A 20,545-nucleotide genomic window follows, 5' to 3' on the forward strand; every position below is an offset into this window, starting at 1 on the left:
GGTGGTGGAGATGGTGTCCAAGGGCTACAGTATAGAATTCAAGACAGTTCCACAGGACAGATTCCTGGAAGTTCTCAGGAGCAAGTCTCCTCAAAAATGTCAGCTTTTGCTATCAGCCATCCTCCATCTCCTCAAGATAGGGGATATACAACTGGTGCCGGAGGAGGAGAGGACCCAGGGTGTCTACTTGATCTTCTTCATCGTCCCAAAAAAGAATGGGGATGTGAGAGCAATCTTAGACCTGAAATGGCTCAACAGAACGGTGGAGATGAAGAAGTTTCGGATGGAAACCTTGTGGTCGATCCTCGCCCTACAAAAAGGGGACTTTCTGGCATCAATAGATCTTCTTCGTAGTCTCTGTGCGTCACACTCATGGGATAGAGCGCCTGCGCCGATCCCTGAATCGGTACCTAAAAAGCCCGGGATTTTTTCATGCTCGGCGCCAACGGGCATGCGCAGGCGTCCCAATGCGCATGCTCGCCAGCGCCAGAGCGAGGATCCCTCCAGTTCCTTTCTGACCGCTGCGCTGAGAGGATCTCCTTTCGTGTCCCCGGTCGGTAAAGTAATTTTTGGATTGCTTCTGCCTATTGTATATAGCCCGTTTGTTGTTTTCTTAGTGTAGTTAGTTAATTAGTAGTTTAGATAGTTAGTGTTGTTGTAAAAAAAAAAAAGTTTGTTGGACTGCCCTTCGGGGCTTAGTTTTTCCCCGTTTTTCCCCTCAGAGACTTTCCTGGGTGGGTTTTTTCCTGGGCGTCTGTGGAAAGATGCTGGGTTTTTTTTTAAGAAGTGCTGCTCCCGTGGGAAGAAGATTGCCCCCCCCCGCCCCCGATGGCCATTCCCTCTGTCTTCTCTGTCTGGGCGAGGGACACCGCGTGGATTCTTGCACTCACTGCCTGAGTTTCTCGAAACAAACTCAGAAGAATCAAGAAGAAGAGAGCGGTGGACATTATCAACCTTGTGCAACTTCTGCAAAGTCGAAAGTGGGGCACAGCGCAGCAGCTGCAGCGGATGCTGGGGCTGATGGCGGCGACAACAAGCGTGCTACTCTTTGCAAAGCTGAGGATGACAGGCCTACAACTCTGGTTTCTTCGTCAGTTTCGACCATTGAGAGACTCACCTCGAAAGAGGTTTACCATTCCACCTGTGACTCTTAAACCCTACAATGGTGGAAGTCAAAGAGCAACATTTGTCAGGAAGCTCCCTTCCATCTCCCTGCACCTTCTGTGACTTTCACAACAGATGCATCCTTGTGGGGTTGGGGGGCCCACATGGACGGTCTGTGTGTGGGGGGCCCTTTGCCTCTGAAATTGACTCACTTCCACATAAATTATTTAGAACTGCTGGCAGTCCACTTTGCTCTACGTTCTTTCCGCCCCTTGGTGGCGGGGAAGATTGTTGCTCTGCTAATGGACAATACCATTGCCCTATGCTACATCAACAGGCAGGGAGGGACAGTCTCTCGACGGCTCTGTGTGTTGGCACTGGACCTGTGTTCGGAGTGCCTGGACTATGACATCTTCGTGAAGGCTGCACATCTCTCAGGGGTTCTCAACTTGCGAGCAGACTCCCTCAGCAGGGGTGCAGCTTCCCTGCATGAGTGGGAACTGCATTGGCGCTTTCTCCAACCTGTGTTTCAGCTCTGGGGATATTCTCAGGTGGATGTCTTTGCTACAGCCGAAAACAGGAAGTGTCCTCTGTTTTGCTCCAGAGGGGGCGTGGATCCAGAGTCGTTGGGAGATGGTCTGCTGTTTCCGTGGGAAGGTCATTTCCTTTATCTGTTCCACCTCTGCCATTGTTGACGAAGGTAGTCAACAAAATCGCAAGAGAGAGACCTTGCTGCATCCTGGTGACTCCCTGGTGGCCTCGTTAGAACTGGTTCCCAATTCTGCTCCAACTGGTGAGGGGGGTCTTCTACCAGTTCCTGGCGGAGCCAGACCTTCTGTCAGCTCAGGGCGGTCATGTACTCCATCACAATGTGCCCCACCTGAAGCTGACAGTGTGGCGAGCATGCACATTGGGACACCTGCGCATGCCCATTGGCGCCGAGCGCGAAAAAAATCGTGGGCTTTTTAGGTACCGATTCGGGAATCGGTGCAGGCGCTCAATCCCATGAGTATGAATGCACAGATGACCACTCGAAGACCTACAGTTACAGGCAAGCAACCTGTATATCTATCCAAGGCCTATTTACACATACCAATTTGGCAAGGGCACCGCCGTTTTCTGAGATTCTCTTATAACGGCAGTTTCCATACCATTCAACAAATAAACAGTTTAAGTGGGTGGCATTCAGTTAAGCTTTATAGTCATTCTTAAGAACATAAGAACATAAGAGAAGCCATGTTAGATCAGGCCAATGGCCCATCCAGTCCAACATTCTGTGTCACACAGCGGCCAAATATATATATATATATATATATATATATATATACACACACACACACACACACACACACACACTGTGGCTAATAGCCACTGATGGACCTCTGCTCCATATTTTTATCTAACCCCTTCTTGAAGGTGGCTATGCTTGTGGACGCCACCACCTCCTGTGGCAGTGAATTCCACATGTTAATCACCCTTTGGGTGAAGAAGTACTTCCTTTTATCCGTTTTAACCTGTCTGCTCAGCAATTTCATCGAATGCCCACGAGTTCTTGTATTGTGAGAAAGGGAGAAAAGTACTTCTTTCTCTACTTTCTCCATCCCATGCATTATCTTGTAAACTTCTATCATGTCACCCCTCAGTCGACATTTCTCCAAGCTAAAGAGCCCTAAGCGTTTCAACCTTTCTTCATAGGGAAGGTGTTCCAGCCCTTTAATCATTTTAGTTGCCCTTTTCTGAACTTTCTCCAATGCTATAATATCCTTTTTGAGGTGCGGCGACCAGAACTGCACACTGTACTCCAAATGAGACCGCACCATCGATTTATACAAAGGCATTATGATACTGGCTGATTTGTTTTCAATATCCTTCCTAATAATTCCCAGCATGGCGTTGGCCTTTTTTATTGCAAACGCACACTGTCTTGACATTTTCAGTGAATTATCTACCATGACCCCAAGATCTCTCTCTTGGTCTGTCTCTGCCAGTTCACACCCCATCAACTTGTATTTGTAGCTGGGATTCTTGGCCCCAATGTGCATTACTTTGCACTTGGCCACATTGAACCGCATCTGCCACGTTGATGCCCACTCACCCAGCCTCAACAGATCCCTTTGGAGTTCCTCACAATCCTCTCTGGTTCTCACCACCCTGAACAATTTAGTGTCATCCGCAAATTTGGCCACTTCACTGCTCACTCCCAACTCTAAATCATTTATGAACAAGTTAAAGAGAATGGGACCCAGTACCGAGCCCTGCGGCACCCCACTGCTTACCGTCCTCCACTGCGAAGACTGCCCATTTATACTCACTCTCTGCTTCCTATTACTCAGCCAGTTTTTGATCCAGTTTTTTTGATCCAGCCAGTTTTTGATTCTTCTCCTTCATCTGATAATTTAGATGATGAGATTGCATGTCTGATGTTACTAATTCCAGTTGGTGACTAACAATCAAATACAAGGCTTTTTTCCCAAAGACCTTGCAGTTCAGGATGGATTTGCATAAAGGAGACGTATAGTTCAGTCCCCAGCATCTCCAATTAAATTGATCTGGTAATAATAGGTGATTGAAAGACCTCTGCCTGAAATGCTGGAGAACTGCTGCTTGTCAGAATAGACAGTACTGACCTTGATAAACCAATGGCCTGACTCATTAAGAGGGATCTTGAAGTTTTCATAGTATGAAGGTATCATGGCTGTTAAGAAAACATTTCGCTCTTATGAGGAGGAAATACCTTAATTTTTCTCAGGAGATGTTTCATTCCTAGCAGAACACTTTTGTTCATTTGAAATAGAAAGCCAGTAATTATTGAAAAGTTGTAAAACAAAAAAGGCAATAGCAAATCTGGGTTACAGATGACAGTCTCTGTGTTATTGATGTTTCTTTAATTGTTTACACCAGTTAACTATTGCATACTATTTTTTAAAAAAACACCCTAAGGTAGCAGAGAAGGAGAAAGGCGTAGTCTAGTTTGAGTCTGCCAGCAAGATAGATGGTTTCACAGCTGGTGCCTGATAAATTCATTAAGATCTCATACAGTATGAAAATATATGTAACATAAAACTGAAACCCTTAGGCCAGAGTGTGAAGATATGTCTATAGCATGCAGTGGCATTAGTTAAGCAGCTTGGATTAAATATGTAACTGAGGGCTAAGATGAAGGCTGGCTCCCTCTGAGAAAGCCACTTCCTACCTGAGTGCCCTTAGAGAGAGATAAGTATACCATCTCCAATTACTGAATGAAGGCAAAGATTAAAATTGGCTTTGGTGAAATTCGAAGTGGAAGTATCCTTTGTTCTCTTTCTCTCTATATAGGAAAGTATAGGAATGTGATACATTATCAGCTGTGTTATAGCTGAATAGAATTCTCTTACAGGAGAAATATAGCTAGAAATCAAGTTACCTTTTGATACATCTACAACTTTGTGAGCTACTTCATTCTGATTTTTTTTCCTTTAGAGGGTTTCCTGTAATATCAGAGTAGAGCCTACCATTCCACTGAACAAAGTTGGAAATCTTCCAGTTTTGAGTAGGATTTTTTAAAAGAGGTGTTGGCATGGAATCAACATCCTCCAAGGAGCCTTCCTCCAACTGAAGCTTGAGGAAGACTCCTTGAACGATGATTAGATGCACCCAGTCAGAAGAAGAAGAACCAGCACCCTTTTGGGGGGGATCCCAAATGACCCAAGTGTCATTCCCATTATCTGAATAGAGTATTCTGTTGCAGATATATTCAGGTTCCTTCCAAATAAATTAAATGGAAGTCAACTGTTCTAGATGCCCATTGTTCCTTACATATTTGTGGTAGCAGTAGTGTGAGATTCTTGCTCAGAAGAAAAAAGAGTATGGTGCCTTGTTGCACTTCCATTTGTGCTTCCTGTGTTATCTCCTAAATATGAGTTCCAACATTTTCATGGAGAGATCCATAGACTCCACATGCTTTGGAATTATGCATAGAAAATTTTAAAACAGATTCCCTCACTATCATCATTTCTGTTTACTGTAAAAAAACAAACAAACCTGATTTTGTTTCTGAAACAATTTGGAAATTCTTTCTAGTATAAAAATGCCTGCAAATGTATTGGCAAGTCCATTTTGTTTAGAATACAAAAGAAACTGTAAGCATGCAACAAGAGTATGCAGTTTAACATTTATAAAATGTATTATATTAGAGGGCAGCTGGTAATAAGTTTTGTAGCAAAGGACAAGTTTGGGTTATTGGTTAAGTGAAATTCGCTGAACCTTATCTACTTTCTCTGTAAATCTAAAACGCATGCACCAGTTGTCCTCCAAGGCCACACTCAGTACCACCCAGAAGGGTGTGTAGAAGCTTGCAGTTCTATCTTGACTTTTGTTTGAGAACAAAGATTTTTAAACTCTTTGGGGAAGAGTGTAAGATTTCTGAGCTTAGACTAGAAAAGCAATATTGTTTTTACAACTTTTACCAAATTGCCCTCTGTTCTTTTTATACAAATAAAAGCATTCTGTACTGTACACCTCTATGAGTAAAAAAAGAGGGAGAACAAGGTGCAAGGGTGAGTAGTTTATTTGTCTTGCACCTTGTTTCCCTCCCCTTTTTACTCTTACTTATTGGTGCGGCTTTCTTTTCTTCCTGATTGCTGTGCATCTCTAGCATGGAAATATGATTGTACAAACAGGGGACTAGGATTTGCTGGAAGTATTTCATTTTCCCCTTCCCTACTCTTTCCTTTTTTTGCTTTTCTGGAAAGCCCACATAGCTCCTCCTCTTTTCCTCTTCCTTCCCACCTATCAAACAGTTTACCTTTATCCATTCTCTTCACCTGTCTTTAGCTTTCTCTCCTCCTCTCCCTCTGGCAGCCTCTACTTGGGACAACTAAGGTCTGGTTGCATGATGCCAGGCTGGGCCCAGTGGTGCATTGGGGAACCCACAAGGATCTTCTAGGGTCACCTAACTCTCCTGTACCCCCTGCCCACACTATTTCCTCTTATTCTCCTCTTGGCAATCCTCATATCCTCTCAATTTTGCTACCTTCTCTTCTTCCTACCCAACAACCAACCTACCTTTTATCTGCTCCCTCATCTTTAGCTATATGTTTATTTACTTCATTTATACCCTGCCTTTCACCTCAGTGTGGTCCAAAACTAGCTTATGTTATTCTCCTCTCTTCCATTTTATTCTCTCAACAACCCTGTGAGGTAAGTTAAGTTGAGAATGTGTAACTGGCTTAGATCACTGAGTGAGCTTCCACATCAAATTTGTGAGTTGAACCTGAGATTTCCAGATTCTAGTCTGAAACTCTCTAACTCTTACATAATTGCTAGCTTTTGTGGGGTGGCTGCTATTGAAAAGTAGCAAGCAGCTGGGTCTGCCTGTGGTTGCTACTAGTGTCGGCCCTGATGAACCCTCTCGCAAAGGTCAGAACAGGTCTCGAAAGGTCCTGTACCTAGGGTTGCCAAGTCCAATTCAATAAATATCTGGGGACTTTGGGGGTGGAGCCAGGATTAAGGTTGTGACAAGCATAATGAACTCCCAAGGGAGTTCTGGCTGTCTCATTTGAAGGGACTGCACACCTTTTAAATGCCTTCCCTCCATTGGAAATAATGAAGAATAGGGGCACCTTCTTTTGGGGTTCATAGAATTGGACCCCTTGGTGCAATCCTTTTGAAAATTGGAGGGTATTTTGAGGAGAGACACTGAATGCTATGCTGAAAATTTGGTGCCTCTGCCTCAAATAAACAGCCCCCTCCCAGAGCCCCAGTTACTCACAGATCAATTCTCCATTTTACCCTATGGGAATCGTTCTCTATAGGGAATAATGGAGTGCCCAGCAGACATTTCCCTCCACCACTGCTTTCTGATGATCCTGAAGCAGGAGGAGGGCCTCCAAACCAGGGGATCCCCTGCCCCCACCTGGGGATTGCAGATTAGAAACAACCCACAGGGTTATAGTGACCACAATTACTAATATTTCATGCACTATAATACCAAATTTATAGGTGAAATACAACACACACATACATTAGATTATGAAACACTCTCAAAAATGTGTCAATGCACTAAAAGTTCACAATACATAGTAGAGTCCCATTGTCACAGGAGGTCGACTTCATATCCTGCTTTGAAGATCCTTCCAGCAAGATACACTCCACAATCCTTTTTCCACGGAGACTACTCCAGTAATTTAAAGCACAATCCAAATGAAAGACAACTTCAAATCCTTCCTCCTTCAATTTTTCTAATAAATCCTTCATATAGTACATTTACACTGACATCAAAGTCTTATCTCTTTCCGAATAGGCAACTGCTCAAAAATGGTTCAAGAGTGTTCCATAATCTAATGTATGTGTTTGTTGTATTTCACCTATAAATTTGGTATTATAGTGCATGAAATATTAGTAATTGTGGTCACTATAACCCTGTGGGTTGTTTCTAATCTGCAATCTTGAGTGACCTCTCTCTGTATCTTTTATTTACCTGGGGATTGGCAACCCTACCTGTACCTCACCCTGTTTTTTATTGGCAGAAACTTAGGCTTGTAGGCTGGCAGTTCTCTAGTGGTTGCTTAGCAACCTCTAAAATGGCCGCTGCAGAGGGCATTGATTTCTTAAAAGTACAAGTGCTGCTTACTTTGGGGAGGGATGGTAGCTCAGTGGTAGAGCATCTGCTTGGTAAGCAGAAGATCCCAGGTTCAATCCCCAGCATCTCCAACTAAAAAGGGTCCAGGCAAATAGGCGTGAAAAACCTCAGCTTGACACCCTGGAGAGCCGCTGCCAGTTTGAGTAGATAATACTGACTTTGATGGACCGAGGATAGGGTTCCCAAATCCCCCGCTAGGCCTGGAGACCCCCGATTTGGAGCCTCCTCCCCCCGCTGGCCATAAAAGGGAAAGCGGGGGGAGGGGAGGGGGAGAACCGCAGCCCTTCCCACCCAGCCCCGATCGCAGCAGCCAGAGCTCTTCCGTTTTCTCAGGCTGCTTCCCGCCCCCAGTCAGCTGGCTGGTGAAGGGAGGGGAGCCCAGCCACGCCCCCAAAGGACCATGTGCCTTTGCACCTCCGGAGGCGAGTGAGTTCTGCTGGCTTCCTATTCCATGCCATAAAGTGCCCAGCTGGTGTGCCTGTGTTGCTGTGAGAAGCTGGCAGCAACTCATGAGTACAGAGTCCCCTGCATCAGATTTGCCAGAAATGGGGGGGAGGGGGAGGGGGGGAGGGGGGAGAGGGAAACGTCTTCTCATAGGGTATAATGGGGAATTGATCTGGAGGTTTCGGGGGCTCTGGGGGAGCTGTTTTTTGAGGTAGAGGCACCAAATTTTCAATATAGTATCTAGTGCCTCTCCCCAAAGTATCCCCCAAATTTCAAAACGATTGGACCAGGGGGTCCAATTCTATGAGCCCCCCAAAAAGGTGCCCTTATCCTTCATTATTTCCTATGGAAGGAAGACATTTAAAAAGGTGTGCTGTCCCTTTAAATGTGATGGCCAGAACTCTCTTGGAGTTCAATTATGCTTGTCACACTCTTGTTCCTGGCTCCGCCCCAATGTCTCCTGGCTCCACCCCCAAAGTCTCCTGGCTCCACCCCCAAAGTCCCCAGATATTTCTTGAATTGGACTTGGCAACCCTAACCGAGGATCTGGTTCAGTATAAGGCAGTTTCATATGTTCATATGTCTCATACATACTTCTGTTATTTGGGAGGGGGGGGGGTTGATCCCCCATTGTATTTTTTCTTTTAGATATCAGATTCCTCTGTACACCTGGGGCTTTTTCTTAGGTTTGTAGAAAGATCAGCCTTGTCTGTCCAGGCCCCAGTCTCCAATTTTAAGTACCCAGAGATTTGGCCACATTAAGAATTATATATATATATATATATATATATATATATATATATATATATATATATATATATATATATATATATATATATATATATATATATATATTTTCCGTGAAAATTTAACATTTATTGAGGTTCAAGAAAAAACAATACAAACAAACAAAAAACCAAAAACACCAACAAAAAATACAAGAAAGGGAAAAAGAAGAACATATATCCCATACCCACCCATCTTCCACCACCACCTGTGAAAGGAGCTTTAGGAGCATATAAGGATATTAAGTCTACTGTCTCATATCATATCCCATACTTTTCGCCCATATATACACTGGTTCCCAAGTTTTTATACATTCTTGCCAGTTTCCATCTCTCAACCTTATAGTTAAAACATCCATTTCGGCAGACTCCAGTAATTTAAACAAAAATTCTTCTTTACACGGGATTTGGGGGGATTTCCAATATTTTGCAAAGAGGATTCTGGCTGTTGTGATCATATATATTACCAGTTTTTTCTCACCCTGTGTTAAGTTTTCTCTACATACACTCAACAAATACAGTTCGGGTGAGTGTTTCAACCTTTTCTTTAAAATCTTTTGGATCCATATACTTATTTGTATCCAAAATTTTCTAGCAATCTCACAGTTCCACCAAATGTGGTAAAGTGTCCCTCTAGCTTTTTTACATTTCCAACATTTGTCGTTATAGGTTGGGTTCATTCTGGCTAATCTCGCTGGAGTCAGGTACCACCTATACATCATTTTATATAGGTTTTCTTTGAAAACTACTGATTTGGTCAATTTAATATTATATTTCCAAATCTTTTCCCATTCTTCTAATTCAATCGAATAGCCAAAGTCCTGTAACCACTTTATCCAGCTCTCTTTAACCGTTTCCGACTGCATTTCCATCTCCAATAACCAACTATAGATTTTTGAAATAAGATTTTTGGGTTCATATATCATTGTGTCAAATTCATTTACTTTGGCATCTTTAGGAAAGCCCACGCTTTTGTCAGATTGATATATTGACTTAATTTGGCATCTGACCCACCAGTCCGGGATTATGTTTGCTTCCAGATTTAAATTATTTTTAGTATCTAATAGGATTGAATAGTTTTGAGGATTTTCCCAGTCATATAAATTAGGGTGGGTAGTTGCTTCCACTGGTGAGACCCACAATGGAGTATATGTATAAATTTTCTTTTTAATCTCAAACCAAGTCTTGTAAATTGCTTTTCGAACTTCATGTGCCTGGAAATTGGTGTTTTTTGGGGAGGTCTGATACCAAATGTATGCATGCCAGCCTTTAGTTAATCCTGCTCCCTCTAAAACTAGTAACCTTTTGTTTTCTAGCAGACACCAATCTCTGACCCAGGCTAAACAAGAGGCTTTATAATATAAATACCAGTTTGGTAAGGCCATACCCCCTCTTAATTTGCTCTCTTGGAGAATTTTTAACTTAATCCTTGGCTTCTTGTTTTGCCATATAAAAGTCAAGATCATTTTATTGAGTTTTTGAAAGAACGAGTTGGGTAGTTGGACAGGGATCATCTGGAATAGGAATAGGATTCTGGGCAGAATGTTCATTTTTATTGTGGCTACTCTTCCCAAAAGGGAAATTTGCAAGTCTCGCCATTTCTCCAGATCTGTTTCAATTTCCTTTAAAATCTTTTCGTAATTGTCACAATAGAGAGATTTCACATCATTTGTTAAATAAATTCCCAAATATCTAATTTTCTTCTCTTTTTTAAAGCCCGATTTATCTTCTAATTGTTTAATTTGTTCTTTAGTCATATTTTTAGTTAGAAATTTGGTTTTCTGTATATTCACCTTGAATCCAGAAACTTCTCCAAAGTGTTGCAAATTCATTTTTAGTTTATCAATCGAAGAGATAGGATCCTCCAGAAAAAACAGCAGATCGTCTGCAAATGCTTGAATCTTAAATTCTTCGTTCTTTACCTTCAGGCCTCTAATTTCAGTATCCTCTCTTATTTTTTGAATCAAAAATTCTATTGTAGTTACAAAAAGGAGAGGGGAGAGAGGACACCCTTGTCTGGTCCCCTGTTCTATTTCCACAAATCCAGAATTGTTTCCGTTTATGTTAATTCTTGCATTTTGCTTAGTGTATATAGCCTCGATCAGCTTCTTAAAATTTTTGCCACAACCAACAGCTTCCAATACTTTGCTCATGAAATTCCAGTTCACGTTATCGAACGCTTTTTCAGCATCCAATGAAATTCCTGCAAATTGTTTGTCCGGATGATCTTTATAGTATTCTAAGATGTTCAAAAAATATCTTAAGTTCTGCCGCATCATTCTTCCGGGTATGAAACCCGTTTGATCTTCTGCTTTCTTTCGTTTGGTTACTGCTTTCTTGAATCTATTTGTCAATATCGTAGCGAAAATTTTGTAGTCTGCATTTAGGAGAGAAATTGGCCTATAATTCTTGATTTCCTTAGACTCTGTTCCTTCTTTATGAATTAATGTAATCAACGCCTCTCTCCAGGATGTTGGAATTATTGCTGACTCCTGAATTTTCTCCAGCAATTTTTTGTAGGGAATTAAGAGTATATCTTCAAAGGTTTTGTATACTTCCACCGGAAGACCATCCAGACCGGGCGTTTTGTTGGATTTCTGCTGCTTAATTGCTTCAATTATCTCGTGGATTGTGATAGAACTATCCAATGCATTCTGTTGTTCTTTCGTAATTTGTTTCACATTAATACTTTGAATATATTCATCTTGCCGTTGTTCTTCAATTTCCTGTTTTTTGTATAGATTTTGGTAAAAACTTTTGACTATTTGTTCCATTTGATCTTCCTTTGTAGTTTCTTCACCTTCTTGATTTATAAGTGATCTTATGATTTTTTTTTCCTTTTCCTTTTTGAGTTTGTATGCTAGCCATCTGCTTGTTTTATTTGCATTTTCAAAAAGGTTTTGCTTGGTCCATTTCATTTTCCTTTCCAGTTCTTCTGTTAGCCATAAATTAATTCTGTGTTGCGTAGCTTGTATTTTTGCTTTTATCTCTTTCGTATTCTTAATTTTCTGTTGTCTCTCTTGCTCTTTTAAGTCTTTCACTAACTCATTGAATAGTTTCATCCGTTCCCGATTTCTTTTTGCCGTGAAGCTAATAGCCATCCCCCTAAAAAAGGCCTTGAAAGTATCCCAAATATTTTGGATGCTGGTATCTTCTTCCACATTACGCTGAAAAAATTCTTTTATTTCTTTTTTCGCCTCTTCCAAAAAAGTTGTCTCTTTTAAAATTTGGGTGTTCAAAGTCCAGCGACTATTCCTTGATGGGCAATGTATCATCACTTGCAATGGATTATGGTCGGCAAATGTTTTCGGGAGAATGTTGACTTGCGTAACTTGCGGAATCAGGCCTATCATCATCCAGCACATGTCGATTCTGGACCAGCACCTGTGAGCTTGTGAAAAGTGTGTAAAATCTTCTGTTTGTGGGTTCTTAACCCTCCAGATATCAATAAGACTTAACTCCTCAACCATCTTGAAAAAAGCCTTTGGCAAGACACTACGTGATGGATTTTTCTTTAACTTTTCGAATTTTTTATCTTTATGAGCATCAAATACAGCATTAAAATCTCCTATAATGCAACAGGCTTCCGTTTGTAATTCCACTAGTTTCTCATGTACATTTTTATAGAAATTTTCTTGCTTGTCGTTCGGTGCATATATGTTTGCAAGCAATATCTTTTTTTTGTTAATTGTTGTTTCTATTATCAGGATCCTTCCCATTTCATCTTTATAAATCAGTTTGGAATCTATATTTTGATGAACATATATGGCTACTCCTCTCCTCTTTCCTTCATCACACGAATAATATAACTGTCCCAATCTTTTATTTTGTAGAAACTTCTTATCACTTTCCTTTATATGCGTTTCCTGAAGGCAAATTATTTGAGCTTTAGTTTTCTGAAGTTGTAAAAAGGTTTTCCTTCTCTTCTTTGGTTCATTTAAACCGTTCACATTTACCGATACGATCTGTAGTCCCGCCTTTTTATTCATCCTAATATCGTTTTACTTCCTTCTGTTGCTCTTTGGTCTCTTTTAGTAAATTGTCTTGTTCTGACTCCTTCTCTTCTAAACTTGCAGCTATCCTCTACTTCCTTTCCACACAGATCTGTTTCTTCTTCTTGATCTTCCCCTATATCAGAACTCTGGTTACTTGAAGCTACAAAACTGCTCCAGAAGTCTTCCATTTTTTCCAGGGTAGTAATGTTATGCCTCTTGGCCTGGTACGTAAAAAAGATTCCTTCTGGCACCAGCCATCTAAATTGAATTGCCTGCTTCAATAGCCAGCTGGTCAACTTCTTATATCCTTGTCTTCTTTGGCGAATTGTCCATGGAACATCTTTCAAAACTTTGATATTAATATTTTGCCAGGATAAGCCTTCGTCTCTTGCCTTTTTTTGGATCTTTTCACAGGTCGCTCTTCGAACAAACCTTACTAAAACTTCTCTTGGTAAGTTATGTCTTCTGGAATAGGAGGAAGATATTCTCCTTACCCAGTCAATCTCACTCTTTCCTCCCTCCAATAATTTCTCTTCCTCTGTATTTAGTATCTCCAGAATTTTGTCCTCCAAGTTCTCTCCCCTAGCTTCTGGGATATTCTGGAACCTTAGTACATATGCCGCCTTTTCCATTTCTAATTTCGCTACTTTGTCTTCCAACTCTACTAATTCATTTTGATTCTCTCGCACCGTCACTGTAGTGGCTTTATTTTGATCTTCCAGTCTTTCCACTTTAGCAACCAAACTATGCACTTGCTGTGTGTTAGCTAATAGCTGTTTTTGAAAATCATCCATTTTGTCATTTGTTTTTTTGATCTCCCCCATCAGATCCATTTTCATCGCTTCCAGGGCTTCTTGGCTTTGCTTAAAGCTTGCCACCATTATTGCTTGCAGTTTCTCTATAGCTTCCTGATTATCTGTTGATGGTAAAGTTCTTTGACCTCCTGGTGAGGTACCCTGGCCCACTTTTTTGATTTTGGCCTCCATCTGTCTTTCTTTTTTCTCTTTATCTCCCATATCCTTAGTCTTTCTGGTCACTTAAACAACGTAGAGTAACTTTCTCCTGTCTTTATATTGCTTCTGTTCAATTATTATTATTCACCGCACAAAGCACAAACCTTCTGTTACAATTATTGCTCACAGCCCAAAGCAATTACTTCAAGATATTAACATATATTGGTCATTCAGAAATTATGTGCCACTTTAACTGCTACTAATAATTACTTAAATCAAACCCCCACCATTTCATTTTGTTGTGTCTCCCCCAAAATCAATAAATCAATTTCATTGGTAAATCAATTCCACCCTTCATCAATACCTAAACAAATAATAAATTGTAAATCAGTATCTCTTCCCCCAGCCTTTCTTCACTTTAACAATTCATTATTTGGCATTAATATAATATTCAAAATTCATCAAACACAACTCACAATTCAGTATGAACATTACAGCTAAGATCCACTGTTAATTTAAGGTCCAGTCTTATTAGTTTTACTTTATTTTCTTTCTTCTTTCTTCTTATTGTCTTCTTATCTTCTTCTTCCTTTCTTCTGTCTTCTTTCTCCCCTTTTATTCAACCGCTTACAGTCTACTTCAGGAGAGTTATTATATATAGTCTTAGTCTTAGTCCCTGTCTCAGTTTCTCCGGTTCTTATATCCTTTTATTTCTCACCCTTTCTTCAAGGGAGGGACAGCCGCAGAGTTCCCTGCTAAAAACTGCCTCTCCCTCACTTGATTAAGCCTTGGTTCTATCTCTCCTTCTCTTTCTCTCTTTCTCTCCTTCTCTTTCTCTTTCGGTCTTATTGGCCGTTCTTCACTTTCCAGACACCTTCTAAATTCTCGTCACTAGTCTTTAACTCTTAGCCCGCTCTCAGCCACCGCTCTCTCTTTCACTCACCACTCTGCGCCATCTTCCACCATGCCGCCTCGCTCCTAACCATACACCAGGCTTTTACTCCCCGACTCTCCGTTCACCACATCTGTTCAACAAACCCGTTGCTGTTCCTCCGCTTCACCGCTTCATCATTTCGCCGCCCGCTTTCGTATCTCCTCCCGTCAACTCGCCCCGACGCCCCGGCACCTTCTCCAAACTCTGCTCCGCCGTCTCCGCCTGAGTCAGGCCGCCGATGCCTCGGACTCTAGTAATTGTCTGATCCGCTCAGCCAGAGCTATTCAGCCGCCACCGCCACCGCCGCTCTCGCCCGGTCAGACCTCTCGTACGGCCCCTTCCGCCTCTCCGTTGCCGCGCCGCGCCGCCAGCCGCTTCCGATCCGTCTTTCGCTTCCCCACTTCTCCGCCGGACGGTACTTTTTATATTCTTCAGTAGACTCTCTTTTGATGTTTCGTTTGTGTTAATAATTAGCAATTTTCAAATTTAGTCTTAGCTTAGGGCAGTTCGTCTGAGTTCGGTCGCCCCCTCCGCTCCTATTCCGGAGGCCTGGTTGTTGCGCAACGCGTTAGAGAGCTCCAGGCGAGGGACAGGCTGGGGTAAAAGGGACGCCTCCGCGTTCCTCCTAAGCCCCCAACCAGCTCCCCCAAGCTTCGATGCGTCTTTCAGACGCTTCTTAAGAGACCCCCTGCGAAGAGGGACCTCTCTGGAGCGCTCTAAATCACAGTGCACGCCGGAGCTCAGCGATGCCCTGTGTCTCACCACGCCATCTTTCCGGAAGTCCCATCTCAAGAATTATATATATATTGATGAAAATTGCATTCTGATTAAGCATTCTTCAGCTAATATCAGTGAAATGTTAGGCTTTTGAAAGGTTCTAAAAGCAAAATACTTTATAGACCATATTTGATTAAATGTCCTTGGTGCAAATTTCTCTTTTATCTTCCTGCAATGCTACTAATAGAGGCCATTTCTGATCACTGTTCCTGTAAGCAAAACACAGAGGTTTATGTAGGGCTTTGTCTGTGTTATCTTTCATTCACACACTTGTGTACTTCAATCTTTTAATGAAAGGTCTCTCTTGAAGTTAGCAGATATTATTCTATGAAAATTATCAGAATGAAGATAGAATCCATTATCCATGGATTTTTACCACTTTGATCTCCAGCAGTTTGGCTTGAATTCTCATTACCCATACACAGGATCTCATTTTACATTCAGCTCACATCTGGCTCATGTCCTGAGCCAAAAGATAAAGCTGAGTGTTGTTCAGGCTAAAACGTTTCTGTTTCTGTTGGTAATCGACATACAGTGTGATATATTGGCAGGTGCATGTATAACATGCACAGAAACATTCTTGTGCTTGGGTTGTTTCATTTAGCCAGTTTCCATTTGGCTGCAAGCAAAACAAGTTTGCTGTTTTGTAATGACCCCTGGAAGTGATGACAGCTACCAAGGTGAGGTAATTTTTACTCCTTATGTGGCCAGTCAGTCATTAATATTGATGGACAGCCTCCCCATCTTAAGTGAACTGAACGATAAAAAATAAATTTCCTTTTGACATGTACAAAGTTTTTTCAAGTAGTTCCAGTTTTTCTTTTTAGTTCTGTTGAACCAAAAATAGTGATCCCAATTGTCATTCTGCCCCCTAAGGACTAAAGATGGGTGTTTATTTTACACTGAAAGCCAATTTAGAACTTTACAAGGAAAGTTCTGAAGGGTATTTTGTCTCTGCATAGTAACCCTGGAGTAACTTGGAGTCCAAATCTGAGCACTACTAGTTAAGCAAATTCATATTTCCAGCCAAGTAATTAATTCACATCACAATTCATTATTGATGATTAGCTCTCCTGCTGACAGATAATGATGTTCTAAATGGTCACCAATTGTTTTAAATCTGTGGTGTTTCTGATCAAGTATGATAGAATTATATCATTTTATTTAAAATATTTACAAAGCTCAAGATGACTCATTTAACCTTTGAAGCAATGAACATTTAAAATAGTGTAAAACAAAACTATAATACAATGTGGTCAGATTTACTCAGAGCAGTAACAATGCTAAACAATACTGAACATTCACAGAAGCTTTTGACAGTCCAGCTGAAGACAAAGTTGGGAAAAACTTTTTATGAACCTTATTGAGTAGGGCACTGTGAGACCTCTGGATTGCAGCAGAGACCCCTTTCCCTTTCAGTTGATTTTGTGTGGTGAAAATATCTGGGGGGAAGACCATATCTACGGTATGGGAAGAGTATTTGTATGATTTTTATTCTTAATGTTGATTGTGTGTGAGTTCACTCTGCTATAAATATTGGGGAAAGGGGGTTGTGGTGAATACTCTGTCCAGTGAAGTTACAATGAAACCCCTGTGACATCAATTTTTATTCTTTAATGGAGAATTATTAAGACGATAGTAATGATACAAAAGGAAATGTTGGTATTCCCTTACTCTTAATGTCATCAAAACCACATTGATTTTTTTCTAATTGTCCAATAAATGTCTATGCCAATGTCGGCTCTTAAATTTGTATTTCCACATGAAATCTGAATATGCCTTGTTCGTGGGATCCTGTGACAAAAAATTTAGAGCAGTTGCAGTCTTGTTTCTTCCTTTCATGTCTCCATGTAATTACTTTGATGGTAGTTTCTGAAGTATTGATCTATTACAATAATGTTGAATGAAAGACAGTTCACTTACAGGTCAAGTGCAGATGAAAAGCTGCAATATATTTTCCATCATCCCACTTGACAGGAAGGTTCTACAAATTCATTTTGTGAAAGGTATTCAGTGACACCAAAGCAAACCTTTCTGGACGCCCCAGTGCACAAGAGCCACCTCTTTTGATACTGAAGTGGTGATGGCCACCCCAGTATGTGTGTTTCTCCTCAAGCACCACAGAATTTCTGAGTGTGCACCAGAAAGCTACATTTCTCCAGTGGGATTTTTAAACTTATTTTTTGCTCCTTTATTAATGTGGTAAATGATAGATAACATTATTTCCTTAAGAAAAGAGATACATGCTGAATGTGGTAGTTGAAAGTGCCTCTTAAGTGCCAGCCAACTTACGGCAACTCATTAGGGGTTTTCAAGGAAAAACATGAACAGAGGTGGCTTGCTATTGCCTGTCTCTGCATAGCAACCCTGAAGTTCCTTGGTGGTCACCCACCCAAGAATTAACCAGTGCCAACCCTGCTTGGCTTCTACTGTGTGGTGAGACTGAGCTAGCCTGGGCCATTCAGGCCTGGGTACTGCTCAAAACAAAATACCAGTTCTGTACATAGCTAATTTTGTATTTGTTGTCATGAGACTGATTTCAAAAGTATTGAAAGGCCTTCTTGAGGAGGTATATGACATGAAAATTTGGCTCTGTTTTCTTAAAGTGCTGTTCACTGCATCTGCTGGTTAGTAGTTACAGATCTGAAAACAGTTTGTGAAACAAGTCATTTGAATGTGAGATAAAATGTAAAGATCTGAATCTGTTGTTTAGGTGAGGTCTGTTCAGTCTGCCTTTGGGATGGAATGCTGCATAAAGATGCACTTTGGTCTGATCCAGCAGCAGTAATGCTCTGTTCATCCAAGGATATCTGGCAACTGAATGCTCTTTTGGTCCCTCCCCTTAATATATAGTATTTGAAGGGTTTTTTTGGTGGGAAAGCTCAAGTTTTTCACATCCAGAACTTATAAGCATTTTAAACTGTTACGTTTAATGTTTGTTTCATTAACAGATTTTGTCCAAACAAGATTATGCAGTGGTATTCTGCTTTGTTTTTTAACCATTATACTATATTCACAGCTCTAAGCATAATGGAAAGCTGTTAAAACAAAATAAACATATCATGTGTTTCCAAGCTTTAAAAGACACACTGTTCCCCTACAAAGCAAAACAAAATATTACAAAATTATAACTGTTATTCCAATTGGTGGCTTTATTAATATTTTTTAAACTTCAAAGAGCTGTTTTAGTTGGAGTCTGGTCAAGTGCAGTTGTTACTGACAAGCTGGCCACATGCTTTCCAGATGTGTCGCCTTTTTTTATCTTTGCTGCTGTTCTGTCAAAGGCAATCCCAAATGTGATAGATCTCATTTTGAATGTCCTATGGATGTTTTGAAGGCTGCCACAAATTACAGTCTTGTTGCATTTATTGTAGGTCAGACAGGCCTCCGTGAAGCCATCTCCATGTCGTGCATCACCAATGGAAGTACAGGAAACAGGAAAACTAGCCACAGTCCTGCTGTACCAATAGCCAGGAAAGAAACTCTTTCATCTGCTGCTAAGAGGTATTCTCTTTTTAAAAAATTAAAGAAGAGAACTGAATTTCTCCCCAGAACATGAACTGTCTGGTTTATTCTGGTGAAAGAAAGATTTACCCACTAGACTAACTCAAGCAGAGGACCAGCTAATCTATCTAACTTCCTTAATGGATTGATTGCCTTTCCTGAAATGTACAACAGTTCCCAACATGGGCTATCTCAGGCCCAGTAAATTTTTGTAGATGAACGCTTGTTTAGAATTTGTGACTATTTTAATAAAGCCCAATGCTGTGTCTATATGTATGTATGTGCACATTAATGTGTTTTTAAATACATATTTACATGGGTGGACACCCTGAATAGCCCAGACTAGCCCAACTGCATCACAGCTCAGAAGGTAAGCAGGGTTGGCCAGGATTAATACTTGGATGGGAAACTACAAAGGAAGACCATGGCCAGTCTCTCGCTCCCTTTGTTGGATATGTCTTTCCCCTTATATGGCAGTTTTTAAAATGAAAACTTGGAAACTTTTTAAACATACTGCTGTAAAGTTTTATTGATACAGTGATAGATGCTAGGTTCCTCCCCCCACCATGGGGGGTCTCTTTTTTTAAAATGACTGCTGTGTGAGAGGCTTACAAAAAAAAAATCAAAGCTCTCTGCCCATACAGCAGCCATTTAGACTTTGCTGCGGTATTTCCCATAAGTTTGTGGCAAAGTGTTGTGAAAAACTGAACAGAAGCCAGGAAACTGCACATCTGCTGCAGAGAAACAGCAAGAAAAACAAAACACCCCTTCTTCCCAACAGCAACAAACAGGGGCGGGAACACTTGTGTTTAAATGACCCTAATATATTTTTCAGGGAGTGTGAAACAGAATACATTCATAATTTATTTTAGTGTTTTCATGTGGTAATTTTAACTAGTGCTGAATTGTTGGATACAGTTACTTGTACTCAAAGAACATAATGTGAGAGCAGAAGGCACTTCGATTCAAGTGGCAGTTCATATCCATCCCAGTCTGTAGCCCTGCCTCTCTTCTGAAACCCTGCTCCACTCAGCAAACTCAAGCATAGCTTTTTGGGAAATAGAAGGGAGAAACTGGTGAGAAGCCCCATTCCACATGGGTGGGGAGTAATGTTCCCTCTAAGGTGCAGAGTCTTGTGAGCAGAAATTCTACTTTGTGAGCTACTGGTGTTAAAGTTGTGAGCTACTGCATAAATAGTGTGCTCTGGGGTCAGCCCCGTAGCCAGGATTTGGAAGGTCAGGGGGCCTTTGATTTTTTGGGGGGGCACTCAACGGCCCTAACCCATAGCCGCTCTTATGGCCACCTGACCTACCATCACACTGGCTGGTGCCCCACACAGCCAGGATTAAACTTTGTTGGCCTTAAAGGAGCCACCAGACTCAAATTTTGTTCTATTACTTCAGACCAACGCTGCTACCCACCCAAATCTG

At 41.2% G+C, this 20,545-nt stretch overlaps 1 protein-coding gene across 6 annotated transcripts in view; it reads left to right on the plus strand.

Moving 5' to 3' along the window:
- The window catches only part of EML4 (EMAP like 4), a 309,941-nt gene that overhangs the window by 198,425 nt on the left and 90,971 nt on the right, over positions 1-20,545 (plus strand). For all 6 annotated transcript variants that reach the window (XM_060247476.1, XM_060247471.1, XM_060247454.1 and 3 more), the window contains exon 3: positions 18,986-19,115. In XM_060247476.1, the coding sequence (XP_060103459.1) occupies positions 18,986-19,115 (130 nt within the window). The remainder of the gene's footprint in view (positions 1-18,985; positions 19,116-20,545) is intronic.

This window comes from Heteronotia binoei, chromosome 1 (assembly GCF_032191835.1).
Source record: "Heteronotia binoei isolate CCM8104 ecotype False Entrance Well chromosome 1, APGP_CSIRO_Hbin_v1, whole genome shotgun sequence".
Taxonomy (NCBI): domain Eukaryota; kingdom Metazoa; phylum Chordata; class Lepidosauria; order Squamata; family Gekkonidae; genus Heteronotia; species Heteronotia binoei.